Source organism: Chanodichthys erythropterus, chromosome 22, assembly GCF_024489055.1.
Source record: "Chanodichthys erythropterus isolate Z2021 chromosome 22, ASM2448905v1, whole genome shotgun sequence".
Taxonomy (NCBI): Eukaryota; Metazoa; Chordata; class Actinopteri; order Cypriniformes; family Xenocyprididae; genus Chanodichthys; species Chanodichthys erythropterus.
In genome coordinates this window covers 3,721,381-3,739,694 of record NC_090242.1, presented here as the reverse complement: position 1 = coordinate 3,739,694, position 18,314 = coordinate 3,721,381, and the positions used below count along the sequence as shown (strand labels likewise).

The 18,314-nt window shown below is 37.3% G+C and overlaps 1 protein-coding gene across 1 annotated transcript in view; it reads right to left on the bottom strand.

Moving 5' to 3' along the window:
- Positions 1–18,314, bottom strand: part of rnf145b (ring finger protein 145b) — a 31,043-nt gene that overhangs the window by 3,337 nt on the left and 9,392 nt on the right. Inside the window, exons 3-10 of the mRNA XM_067376996.1 lie at positions 13,512–13,620; positions 13,188–13,279; positions 10,413–10,648; positions 9,664–9,839; positions 7,996–8,136; positions 7,695–7,877; positions 4,974–5,121; positions 185–541 (exon numbers count right to left, since the gene is read on the bottom strand). Coding sequence (XP_067233097.1) covers positions 185–541; positions 4,974–5,121; positions 7,695–7,877; positions 7,996–8,136; positions 9,664–9,839; positions 10,413–10,648; positions 13,188–13,279; positions 13,512–13,620 — 1,442 coding nt within the window. The remainder of the gene's footprint in view (positions 1–184; positions 542–4,973; positions 5,122–7,694; positions 7,878–7,995; positions 8,137–9,663; positions 9,840–10,412; positions 10,649–13,187; positions 13,280–13,511; positions 13,621–18,314) is intronic.

Genomic DNA, 18,314 nt, shown 5'->3' with positions numbered 1-18,314 from the left:
CGCTTCAGTTATGGACTCCTGTGAAAGAATATAGAAAGTCTGGGAGTCTTTTTGAATGATTCACTAAAAAGAACCAGTGTAAAAGAGTCATTTGTTTGGGAATCAGACTAAACTGATCTAAAACTCTCTAGTTTATGTCATCCTTGGTGAGAAAAACAAAACAAAACATTTCAAACACTTTTACCTGAAAGCAAATAGAACAGATGTCATTATGTTGCTGGAGTTGTAATGTGGAAGCAGTGGGCATGCTTTGGATCTTGTGAACTGCATCTCTGCGCAACAGGAAGCTCTGCCAGCCCAGCTGTGCCCTTAGCCACACGTTATAGTAGGAGTGAACCAGGATAATGGTGGAGCCCATTACAGTCCATTCTCCAAACAGCGTCTCTGAAACACCGTATGCCACCACGCACACGGCCACCAGGAACTCCAGGAGTCGGTAGGTCCCATTGACACAGTAGATGACTTCATCCATGTTCTCAACCGGAGCCTTACGAAACTCCTCCACCATGAAGAGGACGTAGATCAGAAGGGTGCCAAGAACCTGCAAGGAATGTAATCCCTTACTGTATTGCACATTATTTGCACATTATTATTTTTTTTCCATTTTAGGGCTGTAAAAAATTATTCGTTCAATAGGTTCTTTTTAAAGGGGTCATGAGTTGAGAAAACTAGGGCTGGGTATCGATTCAGATGTCCCAATTCGATTTTCTATTTCGACTCGATTTTCAGATTTGATTCTCGATTTTTTTTTATTCAATGAATTAAATAAATTCTCTCTGGCCCACCAGTAAAAATAAAAGTAAATTAATAAAATAGTTATTGTTTATGTTGTTTTTGACCCATGTATAGCCTACTTACATTGTAATAAATAAGGTTATGACCAATATTTTTGATACCAGTGAAATTTAACAATTCTTGATTTTTTATTTGAGACCAGCTAAAACTACCAATATAAATTTCAAAGATTATTGAAGACAAGTAAATAGTCATTAATAAAAAAAGAGCAAATAATTAAACTACAAGCAATAGCACAAATAAACACTGTATATAATCTTCACTGTACAAAATAAATAAAGGTTAATCCTTATTAAAACTTACAAAAACATTCAGTGAGAATCGGAGTGATTTTCTCTTTAGTTTGATTAACATTAAAACACAGACAGCTTCTGGAATTTTAGGTGGCTGTCACATGCTTATATTGGCAAAGCTTGAAAACGTGTGCAAATGATAAACTTTAATGACCATGCAGCACTGATCGGGACACTGACTGTTCCTTCAACTGTCCAGAACGTCTTTCACGCTAAAAGGCACAGCTGCATCCGCCATGTTCAGCACTAAATGAATCACACCGGCCCCGCTGTAATACCACACAAGGTGAATAAGAGGATGCCATCTAGTGGTGAAGACTAGTAATAAGATTGACATAATATCATAATAAGTTTGCGGAAATAAATATAGAAAAAATCTATACGTGGCTTTTGAAAATTGATTTCGTATCGACCACAGTTTAAAAAAAAAAAAAAAAAAAAAAAAAAAGATTAATTGAAAAATCTATTTTTTTGCCCAGCCCTAAAATCTTTTCCTCAAGCTTTCGGTAAATCATATTGACCAAAACTCTGGTTTTATTACACGAATCTCTTAGTTACATCATGTTTGTACTATTAGTTATGATGAAAGAAATTGAGTTGCAATGACAAGATCACTGCTTTCATGCACTCAAGAACTGTCTGTGATCGGCTACAATGTACATTACTGCAAACTTTCATGCCACGATCTTAATATAATGCCATGGATTTAAAAATAATGCTATAATCAACACTTTTCATGATTAGTTAACCTTGAGAGCCGTTATAGTTAAAAACGTGCTAAAAGTTTGAGTAATACTTCTGAGCTATTTCATAGGCAAAGATGTTAGCCAATCACAGCAGTGGGCGTTTACACTGAAGTCTCACAGCAGACACGCCCCTTAAAACAGAGCATTCTAATAAGAGGGCTAAAATCAGGGTAGGAAAAATGCCCTTTATTTCTAAATAATGACCATTTTTGATATAAAAAGCATACTTACATTATAAGTGCACCCCAGGAAACAATGAAACAACGCAGTTCATGACCCCTTTAACATGTTAAAACACAATAAACTAGCATCTGTTATTCCCCTTCTTAGCATCCTTTGGCTAGCGTTACAGTATATCAGGAGTCGGCAACCTTTTTGTCATGAAGTGCCATTTTTAAGTTACCGAGTTAATCAGTGTAACATGCTCTCTCATGTTTATTTTTTTACATTTTGGGAGGAGTAGAATTTACAAATGTAGCTTCAACAACCAGATGCATTTTGTCCAGTTTCAACTGGAATGCGAAAAAAATGCTCTCTTTCAGAGAGGCATTTACCCCTGGTCTTTTCACAACTGGATATATCCGATCAGATAAAACACATGAATGACCCGGTAAGAGTTGTGCTAATAGATGATAGCATCAAGTATTGACGACAGTCAGGTGATATCAAGATCGATAATTGGCTAGTTTTCCCATTAAAGCGTTAGTTCACCCAAAAATGAAATTTCTGTAATGAATTACCCTCATGTCGTTCCACACCCGTAAGACCTTCGTTCATCTTTGGAACACAAATTAAGCTACACTATATTGCCAAAAGTACACCCCTCCAAATCATTGAATTCAGGTGTTCCAATCACTTCCATGGCTACAGGTGTATAAAAATCAAGCACCTAGACATGCAGACTGCTTCTACAAACATTTGTGAAAGAATGGGTCACTCTCAGGAGCTCAGTGAATTCAAGCGTGATACAGTGATAGGTTGCCACCTGTGCAATAAGTCCATTTGTGAAATTTCCTCACTACTAAAAATTCCACGGTCAACTGTTAGTGGTATCATTAAGTGGAAGCAACTGGGAACAACAGCAACTCAGACACTAAGTGGTCGGCCTCGTAAAATCACAGAGCGTGGTCAGCGCATGCTGAGGCGCACAATGCGCAGAAGTCACCAATTTTCTGCAGAGTCAATAGCTGCAGACCAAACTTTGTGTGGCCTTCAGATTACCTCAAGAACAGTGTGTAGAGAGCTTCATGGAATGGGTTTCCATGGCCGAGCAGCTGCATCCAAGCCTTGTGCAATGCAAAGTTTCGGATGCAGTGGTGTAAAGCACACCGCCACTGGATTCTAGAGCAGTGGAGACATGTTCTCTGGAGTGACCAATCAAACTTCTCTGTCTGGCAATCCGATGTACGAGTCTGGGTTTGGTGGTTGCCAGGAGAACGGTACTTGCCTGACTGCATTGTGCCAAGTGTAAAGTTTGGTAGAGGGGGATTATGGTGTGGGGTTGTTTTTCAGGTGTTGGGCTTGACCCCTTAGTTCCAGTGAAAGGAACTCTTAATGCTTCAGCATACCAAGACATTTTGGACAATTTCATGCTCCCAACTTTGTAGGAACAGTTTGGGGCCCCTTCCTGTTCCAATATGACTGTGCACCAGTGCACAAAGCAAGGTCCATAAAGAGATGGATGAGCAAGTTTGGTGTGGAGGAACTTGACTGGCCTGCACAGAGTCCTGACCTCAACTCTATAGAAAACCTTTGAGCTGAATTAGAGCGGAGACTGCCAGGCCTTCTTGCCAACATCACTGCCTGATGAGTTGAATCAACTCCACAACAACTACACAAATTTATCCACTAACCATTCAGAAACATCAAGTTTCATTCTAAAAGTTGTAACTTCTTCCTGAGTCTCTCCATCAGTGTCAGACTCCGTTTTGAACAATGTAAGGCTGAACACCATTACTGACAATCGAAATTTCAGCTGCGTGAGATTCTCCAGCTTTGTTGTTGTTGAGCAACCGAAGCGCAAACTGTTAAAGCTTCGCCCTCTTCTGGAAAAGGGGTCGGGAGCAGCAGCTCATTTGCATTTAAAGGGACACACACAAAAACGGCGTGTTTTTGCTCACACTTAAATGGGGCAAATTTGATATAATAAATGATCTGTGGGGTATTTTGAGCTGAAACTCAATATAAGTCTCTGGGACACCAGAGATTACATCTTGTACAAAGGGGCATTATAGGTCCCCTTTAATAAATAAGCTGTGTTACTATGAGAAATAATTACCTCAAAATGTAGGTCTAAATGCAAGTGCGAGGTACTTTATCTGAATGAAATACATACACCTCTCTCGCTTTTGCTCACGATCCAGCATGTACCCCTCTGCATGACAGTGTTGCCGACCCCTGGAGTATATGGTCACGCTATCTGGGTTCCACTCACCAGCCCTGGCGAAGCGCGAAAGAGCGGCCGACTGAAGATGGTCTGCATGTATGCCTATTCTATGATCAGTCAATCAAATCATTCATTCGAGTGCTATTAAAAACCATTCAAGGGCGATAAGACACAAAAGAAAACTCAATTCTGTACTGGTACTGCATCAACATTTGTATTTTCGTTCTATTGTATTTATATTTGCTCTCGCTTGTAATTTGCTTATTTGTTCTAAAAAAAAAAAAAGAAAAAAAAAAACAATAATCGTGATTAATTACTTAAAAATGTGTGATTAAGTAGCTATTTGTTTAAATGTTTGTTTAAATGACTGACAGCAATTTATGTACATTTGTAACTTTATACAAATGTACACAATTATTTATACACTTACTATATCATATATACACACACACACATACATAATGTGTATGTGTATACACATATATATATATATATATATATATATATATATATATATATATATATATATATATATATATATATATATATATATATATATTCACTAAATATTCACGAAAAAAACTAAAATGTAATATTCTCTGCCTCTGAAAAAGTATTTATCTACAAAAACAAAAAAACATACTACTGACTACTGACAGCACTTCATCTTCTAACAAAACTTGACACTACAGTAATGTCTGTGCGCGGTGATAAAATGTGTATTTGTATCTGTGCTGTGTATGATGTGTGTACCTGCAGTGACGTGAGGATGCTTGAGGAGATGATTATGAGCAGCCAGAAGTCCATGCGGAAGAACTGGCAGATCATGTAAGCCATGTAAGCAGGGAAGACCAGCAGGAAAAGACACAGACTCACAGCTCGGAAGTGCTTCCACAGACTCCTGCAAGAACAGAAGAAACAAGAAAGGCTCAAGATACAGGTCCTCAGACAGAACAACACACATATCCCCCCACAGCAAGTACTCATGAAGATTTTATTACCTTATTAAAAGCCTAAATCAATACAAGTAATATGTTTTAGAATGAAACAAAAAAGCATAATGCTCCTCCTCTATGGTCATCATTGGCCGCCCATGAAAAGTTTGGTTCATGTTTTTGAAATGTCGAGAAGACACTGTTTTCTGCACTGCAAAAGCAGATCCACTTTGCATGCACTTCCAAAGGATAAGGAATCAGGCTGGAATTGATACAGTAAAACTGACAGCATTGTTACTGTCCATATCATTTTGTATACAAGTGCTGAGGAAGCCTCCAGAGCTGAAATTCAGTTATGATAATGGCCGTTCGGTTTCCGACATGCACTGTAAGTGGTAGACCAATCACAACAGGCTGTGCTATCTGATCAATCAGAGCAGAGCAGGCTCTCGGAAAGGAGGGGTTTAGAGACTGAATCCTTTATCAAACTGCTTCAGACACTGTGAGAAGAGTTGATGCTGCCATGTATATTATGAGAAAATTAAATTGTTTTCTGACGTTGGATGCACGTAAACCTATTGTAGGAGACCTCTTTTTGTACATCTCAACCCTAGCCAGGGATGCAAACTCATCAGGGGTGAAAAAGGTGACAAAGATGCAAGATATTCCATTGCCTATAGGGGCTCTAGAGAGGCATACCTAAAGTGGTTTGCAAAACTCCACGTCTTTAAAATAAGAAAGCGTTTCAGAATCCTGGATTATAATGCATTATGATTGTCCCAAAGCCTTGTTAATGTGCATGAAGTCTTCATCCTAGTCTTTAAGATTGTTCATTTTAATATTAGAAACAGTGCTAATAGTGTAAATTTGATTAAAAATATATTATATGTTCTTTTAAGCTTAATGATGATTCTGGATGATCTTTTTTTTTTTTTTTTTATAAATACAGATTATGGTTCTCTCATGATTTTAAAAACAAAATATTAGACCAATGGTTCCCAATCCTGGTCCTGGAGGCACCCCAACACTGCACATTTTGCATCTCTCCTTTCTCTGACACAACCTTTTCAGGTCTTTGAGTCTCTAGTAATGAGCTGATGACCTGAATCAGGTGTGTTTGATTAAGGAGACATGAAAAATGTGCAAGGTTGGGGTGCCTCCAGGACCAGGATTGGGAACCACTGCATTAGACAACTAAACAAAATAAATTAATTTACTTCAGGTTCTGACAAAATGTTCAATTTAATGTTATAAATGAGTCTATTTATAAATGTCTAAAATGTTAAAAATTAATCTTTTAAATATTAATTATTTTTTATATGAATGCATTTAAATGAATTCATTATGTAAAAAATTAATTTGAAATTAATGAAGATTTTTTGAACAAATCTTCAATACATTTGAACAGTCACTGGTCGCCACCTACTGGCATTACAATGTAACAATCTTTATTTGAAGCATAACAGTTTCATAGGTCATTTATTGACTCATTTTGATTGCTGGCGCGACATCAGTGTTTATATCTGGCCAGGGTCTGCTAAAATTTGTCAGATGTGCTTCATCGTTGCTAGGTGGCTCTTTGCTTATTACACTGGGGTTATTTAGCCCATATTATTGCGTTTCTTGGGTCTGCACTATTCCCCTCAAAGCAAACAGATCAGCGTGGATTTATTTGTTGCTTAGTGACGGTTGTGTTGAAGTAAGCCAGAAATGTGCAGGTGCTGGTCAATTTGGCTATATTTAATGGTCATTGAGTTGAGTATGTGCGCCAAATGTGAACATAATTTGTGAAACATAATCCGACAAATTGCCTAGTGATTTGACATCATAACCATCCACAGTTGATTTTTACCCACATTTGGCGGGTATTCATTTAAAACCCTGTCATTATGAAATTGCACAGAACATCTTGTGCGTGTAAAAGCAAACTGTTTAATTACATTGTGGTAATGACAGTATAATATAGTACATCTCAATTAAAGTTGTATTCGTTGGCAAAATGGTAATATAAGTAGCATTATACAAGTTGTAATTCAGTGGAAATAACGCTAACAACATTAAATCAAAACATGTCAGACATGTCAGGCTAATTAACAGTCCCAAGCTTTATTAAATTAAGGTTATCATAACGCTATATGAGATTCTTGCATTAAGGCATGCGGGCAGACCTGGCTGTTTTCAGTCGTGCATTCACTCTTCCTAGGAGAGTTGCCTGTGCGAAGCCAGGAGAATGTTTTTTTTGGACAATTGAGAAGGTGTAATTCTCATGATTTCATTCACCATGACCCTGTCCAAAGACTGTCCTCAGACGCCTTTCTCATCAGAACAATGCAAATCTCATGGGTGACCTATTTTGATCTAAAAGTGAATTGTTTTAATGAAAGGTGAGGAGTTTGGATCTACATGATATTTAAAAAATAAAAATTGTTGTGAATAATTTACATAAGGGCGGTTTCGTATAACAAACCTAGTCTGAAATTAGCTAGAAGGATGTATTCTGATCAGACATGAAGTATGCAAGAGGTGTTGGGGCTCTTACTTGTCTCTGGATGCCCCTAGTGCTAAAACTATGGGGTCAGCAATCTCCAGCATGGACTGCAGGATGGAGGCCACCACGATGAAGAGGATGATGCTGAGAAGGAAAGCTCTGTGAATGACCTGCAGCTCAATGAGTCCAGTCTGAACAGCCAAGATCAGCAGAGTGATACCCTCCGTCATGCCTCTGAAAACCAGAAGAGAAAGAAATTACTGGATATACAGTAATCTATATACAAATACCTGTGAAAAATGTCATCTTTTGAATGGAGTATTGTAAGCATATTTGGTTGGATGTTTCTCACCGGTGCATTGCGTTGTCGTTCATGAAAGCTCTGTAGCCCTGCAGGTAGAACTTGCAGAGGGTAAGGACGCCCAGCGCCACAAAAGACACAGTGAAGACCAGCCCCAGCAGTGAGTAAGGAGTACTACAACACTCAGCAATACTGCAGAGAACACACAGTTGTGGCCTAATGGTTAGAGAGTTGGACTTGTAACAGAGTATGGGTACAAATTCAGAGTATGGGACACACTTGGCCACACGTCACATCACAACCACCAACAAAACATTTACATATGCTGGATATTGTTAAATGGTGTTTTAATCTTTTACTGTGCTAGAATCCAGTTTAGCTTATGATAATGGTGCTGTTCCAAATCCTTGTTGCAGTGCATTCAGGGTTATGTGTAGACGGTTTGTGCTGATTAAATACAGAGCAGTGTGCATGCAGTGTGACTTCACATGAAGCTAAAGTCAGTTAATTCACAACTGAATTAAAGAGATAGTTCACCCAAAAATGAAAATTAATTGCATGATTAATCCTAAGTGTATATGATTTTGATTATATTCTTTCAGACAAACACAAACAGATATTTTTAAAAAGATCCTGGCACTTCCAAGCTTTATAATGGTAGTGAATTGGGGGGATACTAACATTAGTAGCACCTCAAACAGTTAAAACAATGTGACAAAAACACACGCAAGCCCGACTCATTGTCACATGCTCATCGGATGTGTCTTTGATTGGCTACAATGACCAGTACATGTTTTGGGGAGTGTTTGAAAGCACAAGAGCGCGTGAACACAATGGCCAATCAGAGGTGTTTACGATTCCGCTCAACAGCGCACAAAGAGTTTTTTAAAATTTCAGTACCAACTTGGTACCGAAGTCAGTATTTTTGACAACACTAATTGTTACCATCTATTTGCATTAGTTTATATTCAGCTGGCCACTTTTATGCATTTGTTATCCAGCGAAGTTGCATAATTAAAGCTAGTGACACGAGTAAGCAAATTGATTTGTTCATGCAGCTGACATAAACATTAACAAATAAATGCATCCCATTTAAGTTTTTTTTTTTTTTATTGTCATTGTAATACATATTTTGATTATATAATTATCAAGTTTTCTAAAATAGAAGCAAAAAAAGTGGGAAAGTATACATACGTGTCTAATTTCAATGCCATGGCCTTTATATAGATGTTTAAAGATAGCCATCTTTAAGCATGACTGTTTGGATTTATATGAAATTGTAACACTTTACAATAAGAGTCCATTTGTAATGTTAACTAAGGTTAATAAAAATATTGTTCATTTGTTAATTTCAACATTTACTAATAAATCTTAACATTAGTTAATGCACTATGAACTAACATGAATGATATAGGTATAATATATTAATATTTATATTTAAAAAGTACAGTATTTAAAGTATTTTGTTTTAAAGTTCAGCACTTTTTTATGTGTTATGTTTGTTTTCATTCAGTATCCATTTTAAAAACTATCGGTTGATCAACGTGGCCCAACCTAGTTAGCATTATTGGTAAAATCCACAATCAGTCAACCTCTAGTTTGAGAGTGAGTCATATTCCTTTCACACAGAATGATCATTTGAAATGCGGTTGTTACTCCTGAAACTTTACAGTGTGTACGTGGCCTCAGTATGTGGACTATATGGTGCAACAGTCAGACCTGGTGAGGAACAGGAAAAGTAGCCTCTCTCGGGAGGGCGGCTGGTCCCGTGTGCTGAAGTAGGTGTATATCTGCAGTGCAAACAGCACCAGCCAGAAGCACATGAAGAGAACAGGCAGAACCAGCTGATTCCACAGAGACATGCCCAGAGCCAGCAAACCATACACCTCCACCACCTACAGAACACAGGAAACCAAGGGTTCAGTGATTGGCTGGCAGGATAATTAAATGTTTAACCATTTACATTTAAAATAAAAATTTATATAATTGAGAAAAACTATTTACGAATGCATAATTCCATTGCAACCTATTTTATGTTACAAATATAATTTTTAACTTTCTATTTAAAAAATCTTGTATAATAAAAAATAAATAAATAAAACTACTGCATTGATTTATCAACATTGATAAATGTTTCTCGAGTTGATTTCTGAAGGATCATGTGACACTGAAGTAATGATGCTGAAAATTCAACTTTGCCATCACAAGAAATAAATTACATTTTTAAATATATTCAAATAGACACCGGTTATTTGAAATTGTAATATTTTACAATATTACTGATTTTTTTCTGCATTTGTGATCAAACTTTTTTTTTTTAAATATGTTTTTGCATATGTTTTTATATATTTTCATACAAACTTGATTTGACAAAATGATTTTATTTTCACACAATTACTTTCAAAGTTTTTAACACATGTCACAGGCAGTTTCTAAGTACACATGAGAAAAATCCTGCACAGTCGTACCTGTACCAGCTCTCTGTAAGCAGTTTTGGCCAGATTGTACGGCACCAGAAGGTTGGAGGCGATGAAGTAGAGCACCTCCAGACCGGTGAAGATCATAGCAAAGCGGTTGATGAAGACGATGGTCTCCAGGGGCACAAGGCACAGCCTTGCCACTAGGGGGAGCAGGTGTGCAGAAAACAGCCAGATCTGTTTGGTCTGCATGACGCAGGAACACAGCGTACAAACCACAACCTGACCTGTGGGAGAGGATAGACTTACTGAACAAACACAAACCTATAGAAACACTGAACAAAAAGAAAATCACACTAACACACCTCAATGCTTCCTTTAAAATGCATTCAATGTCCCTCCAATGTGATTGACTTTGCTGTGTTGACATGGCAAATAAAAGACTCAGTCTGACTTGCTGAAATTGAATTGTGCTACTGTAACTCGGTCTGTTCCCACAATACTGAAAGATCTGATTTACAAATGACATTACACCAAATTTATCTTGCCAAATGGGCGTAATAATGTGATCTGTGGACAGTGGTGCCACTGACATGACATGTCACTTGACTTGATTAATCAAAAGGCCAATAGTTGTTTTATCTCAGATCTTCATTTGGCTGGGCCAGCAAAGATTACAGATTTTGTCTATGAAGAGTTTCTATTCAAATAGGGTTCAATTCAGGTGAAATGTGGAAAGTACCCTGCAGTGCAGCTGTTTGTGAACTGTGCTAAATGCATTAAAACTCTTCTAAATATGACAGAATTTTTTTTTTACAGGATTAAATATTTATTTTGAAGTAAATATCTGAGTAAATGACTTCCACATCTTTTCAAAAAATGAATTTCCAAGACATTTCCCAGGGATTTCTGTAAAACATATTTTTATGGAGATTGAACTTGCAAACCTTCCATACCCACTGAAATATTTTACAGTTTAAAAACTACTTTAGAATATTTAAGAAGCATTTTAGAAGAAAAATCTATTATAGAAGTCTGTGACTTTCCGTTATGTTTATGACTATTTCTATTCCTTACCCAAACTTTTTTTTTTTTTTTTTAATTAACAACTAATTTCTGCCCAGTAAAATACTTTGGAGTAGGGCTGTCATTAATGACTATTTTTGTAATTGAGCAACCGGTCAATTATTTTGACGATTAATAGTCTTTAAAATTACTTAAAATACATTTATAATAACAATGAGGCAAGCATATTTGGTTCATATAAAGTATCAAAAGCAAGTAGTCATATGGTTTTATAGAACAACACTGTTAAAACATAATACAAGGCAGCAGATCAAATCCTTATTTTATATTGGCCAAATTACATTTAATTCAAATGTCCACTTAATCTTTAATATTTGGCCATTTCTTTATGATAGAAATGCTACAGCCACTGTAATTTCTTGAACAAGAATATGTGGACATTAAAACAGGCAAAAGAGCCAGGGATTAAACTTACTTTGAAACTGCAATGAACAGTTTGCATATTTAAAAACATACTGATGTATTGTCATAGGTTTATAAATGATTTACCTTACAAATCTGGTGAAATGGCGCACACTGCGTTCCCAGATTAAAGCAAGCACCACAGACTCACAGCATATGCAGAGATTAACGGCTGCCCAAGTATATTTGAAAACATTTATGCTTTTATTATTTTATCACCTTATACTTTATCCGCCCGAGATAACGAAACCATCCACAATCAAATAACTAGCGGAAAATCTCCCCTTGCCCTGCTCGTTGTGTGTGCGCGAGAACCGTTTACTCCCGCTGACATTCCCACGCAATAATATTCATAATATGTTCCATAATTACAGAATATTTGTCACTTCTCCAAGAGTATGTAGACAGTAGATTTGTATAGAAACTGTGCTTGCAAAGAGAAATTTCTACTGGTAAAACATTTTAAAACACACACATACACACATATTATATATATATTTTTTTTTTTTTTTTAAGAATAAAATTCTATTATAGAAATTCCAATTTTCCCAAGCCTGTGGGAATTTTAAATTGTGATAAACAGACTTGGGGAAATTGGAATTTCTTACCCAGGAAATTTCAGGGAATTTCGAATTGTTATTTCTGAGAACCCTGTAGAACTGTTTGTTTTGTTCAGTCAAACCAGCTGCATACATCAAAGCTCCTGCAGTAATACAGAAGTACTGTTTTTGTGACGTCCATTACTTCCTATAATTCTGAAAAACATTCCCAGATGCAGAACTGAGCAGAAACACATTTGACTATTTCTGTTCTACCCGAGTGCTGCTCTCAATTTAGCTTACTTCACTTTTATCCAACTCTCGATGCCATGGATAACCTGTCAAACTGATATTCTGCCTCATCTGTATACGTCACCTCTAGAGCCTATGTTGATAAAAGCTGATTAGGTGACAGTGTATGAAGTTTTACCACCTTGAGATGAAGTTTTACTTCTTTTAAAGCAGTTAAATCACTTAGAAGCATATTGAAGGCAGTTTTTCAAGGAAAGGGTTGGTTGCATGCCATTCAATTCCTAAATTCCTCATTAGTAAAACTGGAAGCATTTCACAGGGCCTCTATTCATTAGCAAATTGAGCACATTGAGATCTGGTTTCTTCACTTTTCGACTGTGTCATAGTTCAGCAGTCAGGTCTCTTTTAGAGCAGGGGTGGGAACCGAAGTTCAGTAATACAACACCAGTTGCGATTAACTCAACCCTAATAATGCTTCAGGAACAAACACAGAAGTGAGGAAGAGAACAAAATCGAGTTGTGTCAGAGTTGATGACGCAGGATGTACCGATCAGTGCTGTGGTAAAGCGGTTCATAGACAGGGGCTCCAAGTAGAGGGGACCCTCGTAACCCGAGTCCAGCTCTCCTCGTACGTAATCCCTGCAGGAACACCAGTCATTGAGCACGGGTTGTTTGACAATCATGATAAGTACTAAACAGTTGCATCAATGTCAAAATCTGTTTTACTAGTTTTAAAAGACATTGCAACTAGATTTAATGTGAGTGTGTGTATTTGTACTGTCAACAATGGGCGCATTTCAAAACCAATGTTTCATCTTTCCACATCTTGTGTTAGTATACATTCATGCATAAGGCTGCTGTGAGCACAGACCTGGAAAGCTGGTGTCCAGCGAAGAGCAGAAGAGCTGTGAGCACGTAGAGGTAGAGCTGCACAAGGTGCTGCCGGGGTAAAGTCAACAACACCAGACTAAGGATGTAACCTGAAGAAAAGGGAGTCTCAGTTACTGACATGAATTATGATATGCACTGGATTAAATAAAATAAACCAAGTGCTTATGCCATCTTTCTTTAAAATTAAACAAAAAACACAAAAATTAAGTTAGATTGGTTTTAAACTATCCATGAGTCAATGACAAATAAAAGCATCCACAATAAATGATTTTTTTATTATTTTATTAAAAAAAAAAAGAACAAAAAAAAAGTAAATAATATTTGACAAGTTAGAAACAAACTATGTACTTTTGTTGGTTTCATATGGTTTTGCAAAACGTTTATAAAAATAATAAAAAAAAGAGGTTAATTTAATGACTCTAAAATGTCATGTGGTGTAACCATCATGTAAAAAGTAATAACATTTCCCTTACACCTTAAATACATGCGAGTGTACCAGAGATGGAAACTTGGACTCAAGTCGCACTTAAGTCACAAAAATAAACTACTTGCGACTTGACTTGGACTCGTGAACTACTAACCCAAGACTCGACTCGAGACTTGATGACAGAGTCTTTTGGCGTGACACGATGGCACGAAAACACTTCATTTTACTATCTATTCATTCCCAAATATGTGCTGCAGCAGCAACTTTGTCATTTCATTTGAAAAGCAATCAATTAGTCCGAAGGGAAGCTGCGGTGTTGCACAACTGCAGAGGCTTGCTTGTGGTCCATTTTCAAGAAGTACATGTCCTTTTCATTTTTTTTTTATTTTTTTTTACCCAAGTATTTGATAATGCATATAATATCCAGATTTACCATGTTAAATTGTATTTGGATTGAACAAGTACTTTCATGTGCATTTCATGACCCTGTCAGTCTGACTTTTTTCCACAGATCGGTCAAGTCAAGTCAAGTCGTAGTGCATCATTATTTCGCCTTATCACAAACGAGACACACAGATGGAAATGTTGTTCGTTGTTTTGTTTACTGTAACGCTTGTCTATACATAGGTTTTGTTACCGCCGGCACTCATTGGAAGACTACATTTTCCAGCATAGCTTGAGATCTACAGCAAACTACGGCAACTCGTATAGCTCAAAATACACAGCACATTTTTCCTTACAGTGGTTCTAAATGGTATAATTTTGTATAAAGTTAGAAATAGTGCTGCAACGACGCGTCGACGTCATCGATTACGTAGACTACGAAAATACGTCGACGTGCATAAAATGCGTCGACACGTCACATTGTGTACATGCATCATGTGTACATGGAGAAAGTTCTATTCTATCACAAAAACCTTGACCACGATTATCAAAAGTATGGGAATACTTTAAACAGGGGCCAAATAAAATGGTCCTTTGTTCCATTTGCAAAAACGAGTTGGCGTACCGCGGCAGCACAACTGCGATGCACGAGCACTAGGGGTGTGACGCGAGATTAAAATGTGATGAGATTTCTCGTCGAGGCGAAAAGTAGTCTTGTGATATTGCCATGCGTTAGGATGATTAGGAAAGAATATGCCACCGCTACCTTTACATTACACCTCCACTGTTGTTTTGCTTTGTATTTAAATAAAAAAAACATTTAAATACAGTTGGATAACAGTCGCCGCCAATCCATATTCACAGAGTACGCGCGATTGCTGAAAGAGAAAGTAAACGCGTGGGTGCATTCAAACAAGATTTCTGATGAATACAGATATCTCTTAATATGAAAGCTATCTTAGGCTGGGCAGTGTAGTTGTAACCATCTCTTAGCTCTGTATCAAAGAAAAATTTGGTCTTATTTGCACTTTGAATATTGAGAGTGCGATTATGGTTGCACTTATTGTAAAGTGTTACCACAAAAATGAATAACAGTTTTCTCTTAATCTTATTAAGCACAAACAATAAGGTTTCATTTGTTAACATTAGTTAATGCACTGTGAACTATTATTAACTAACTATGAATGACTATTTTTATTAACTAACAAAGATTAATAAATACTGTAGCAAATATATTGCTCATTGTTAGTTGATGTTGGTTAATACATTAATGTTAATAAATGAGACCTTATTGTAAAGTGTTAACATTTTTATTTATACTGTTTTTATTTCTACGATCAGTTTGTGGAAAGGAGTTCCGTTAGGAGGTCAAAAGTTGTAGAAGCTCATAAATCACATGAAAAGTCAGTCGAACAAAAAAATTAATAAAAGTTGAAATATTATTTTAGAGGTTGTACTTATAATTTTTTGTAAAGTTATCCAAAGGATTCATTAGCTAATCCAAAAAAAAAGAACACTAAATTAATAAAAAAAAAATTATAAAAATAATTGTTAGTTGCAGCTCTAGTTAGAAAGTAATAAAAATGAATTAACTGTGTGTTCACACCGCCGGCGGCGAGAGCGTCAAAGTGACGCTAGTCATTTATTTTCAATGAGAGCCGGCGGCGAGCTCCGGCGAGAGCGGCGCGGCGCGTCTTGGACGGTGAGAGCGGCGAGGAGAGTTGAAATCAGGTTAACTTTATGGTAATGAGCTATGACGCGGTTCGGCGGCAACCAATTAGAATGTAGAGGTCCTCGCTTGAGAGGCTTCCGATTGGTTGACGCAACTTGTCGTTTACTTTGGCTCTGCTTTGACCCTCCCGTCAACGGTGGTTTGAACGAACAGCACAGCGTTGTTGGCAGGGCGGCCAAGGCGAATGTTGACGCTCTCGCCGTGGCGGTGTGAACGCACGGTAAGTAATATTTTTGTGTGTAACCTGTTTTGATATTTAAATACACTGTTAATTACAATAACAACAAGCTGAAAAAACAAAATTAAGACATCTCTGGAGTGTAAGCATCTTACTCATTCACGAGTTTATTTTTTTTCTTTTAACAAATAGCATGAATTAGGGCAGTCCCCTTACATTTTGAAAATGTATTATTCAATGTAAGTATTTGCTATATTACAGTACACGACTACCTCTTATGAGATATTAACTTGCTAACTCTGGAGATTATGAAACAGAATATCTGAAACAGTGGGATGAAACAGAACTCTGGTTTTTACTGACAATGCTTGCTGAAAATGCTGAAGAATACCAATACAGCAAAGGAAAAGGTATTGATTTCATTAAATCCCATGGGATTAAACAGCATTGTGTTCAATTCACACAAACACACACACACAAAAAAAACTATAGACCAGCCTATAGCTATAGACCAAGAATAACTTTTGGGCCAAGTAATAGGTCAGTGATACTGGTGATGGGATCTATATTGCAGTAGCAAGGGGTCTTCAACCCTTCCTGTTTAACTGTGTCAGCAGTATCTGTAAGGCACACTAAACCTACAAGACTGTTCAGGCTAACAGGAAGTTATGCCAAACACCATGACGATTCATCTCCTGAGCTGGCCAGCATGTTCCACTAGAACAGCTCTCTTCTGTAAATATCTTTAGCTGAATGAGCAGGTCTGGGAAAGATTCTCCCATAAAGTGAAACCTAATTTGTATCTGCCTTGCAAACAATTGCCCTTCTTGTGGCCGTTTATGGCCACTGCACCAAACATGCAGAGAGAATGCAGCATATTCAAATAAGATGAAATCTAATATACTGCATTGGACAGCTGGGTGAGCATCTAGCTTGCAAAGGGATCATCTATGAAGCATTTGCTGATGCCTAAATCATTCCGGAAAGTGCAGTGTGAGAATGCTAGGCTAGCTCTGTGACATTAGTGTGTCTGTGTGTGTGTCTGTGTGTGTGTCTGTGTGTGTGTCTGTGTGTGTGTCTGTGTGTGTGTCTGTGTGTGTGTGTGTCTGTGTGTGTGTCTGTGTGTGTCTGTGTCTGTGTGTGTCTGTGTGTGTGTGTGTCTGTGTGTGTGTGTGTCTGTGTGTGTGTCTGTGTGTGTGTCTGTGTGTGTGTCTGTGTGTGTGTCTGTGTGTGTGTCTGTGTGTGTGTCTGTGTGTGTGTCTGTGTGTGTGTCTGTGTGTGTGTCTGTGTGTGTCTGTGTGTGTGTGTGTCTGTGTGTGTGTCTGTGTGTGTGTCTGTGTGTGTGTGTGTGTGTGTGTGTGTGTGTGTGTGTGTGTGTGTGTGTGTGTGTGTGTGTGTGTGTGTGTAGGTGTGTGTGTAGGTGTGTGTAGGTGTGTGTAGGTGTGTGTAGCTGTTCTCTCTATATTGACTTCACCTACCAATGGATGATTATGCTTACGTAATTATTTACTTGGGTATGATTTAGCAATTGAGAAAGAATATAGCAATTCTCCATTTGGGTAGCTAATTATAAATTAGACTACCCAAAACTCATAATTCTAATTAAATTATTCATATTAAAATGTTATATGAAAAAAAAAAAGACATTATTTGCATGAAATAATTATTTTTACTTATAAAAAGAAATACTCTACACATTGAATACTTCACAATAGGCTTAAAGACAAAACATGCCAATATTTGCCAAAGGATGAATGCACGCCTCTGATCTGAAGTGCATTTAGTGGGTTAGTTTCTCTAGGAATTTTGTGTGTTATGTCTTGTGTGTTGAGTCTATGAGACAAAAAAAAAAAAAAAGAAGTCAGTCACTGAAACCTGCTCGGCTGGATCAAGTGTCCAACAAAGGTCACGTAAAGAGAAGGACAGTGAGGAGATAAAGGTGTAGTAGAGATGTGTTTAAGTCACTATTTAAGTCTGTATCATAGTGACAGTGTTTAGCTGGAGGTCACAGAGACACTGTGTTAATGGTTTTATGCAGGAATTATGTATCAAACTGTATCAA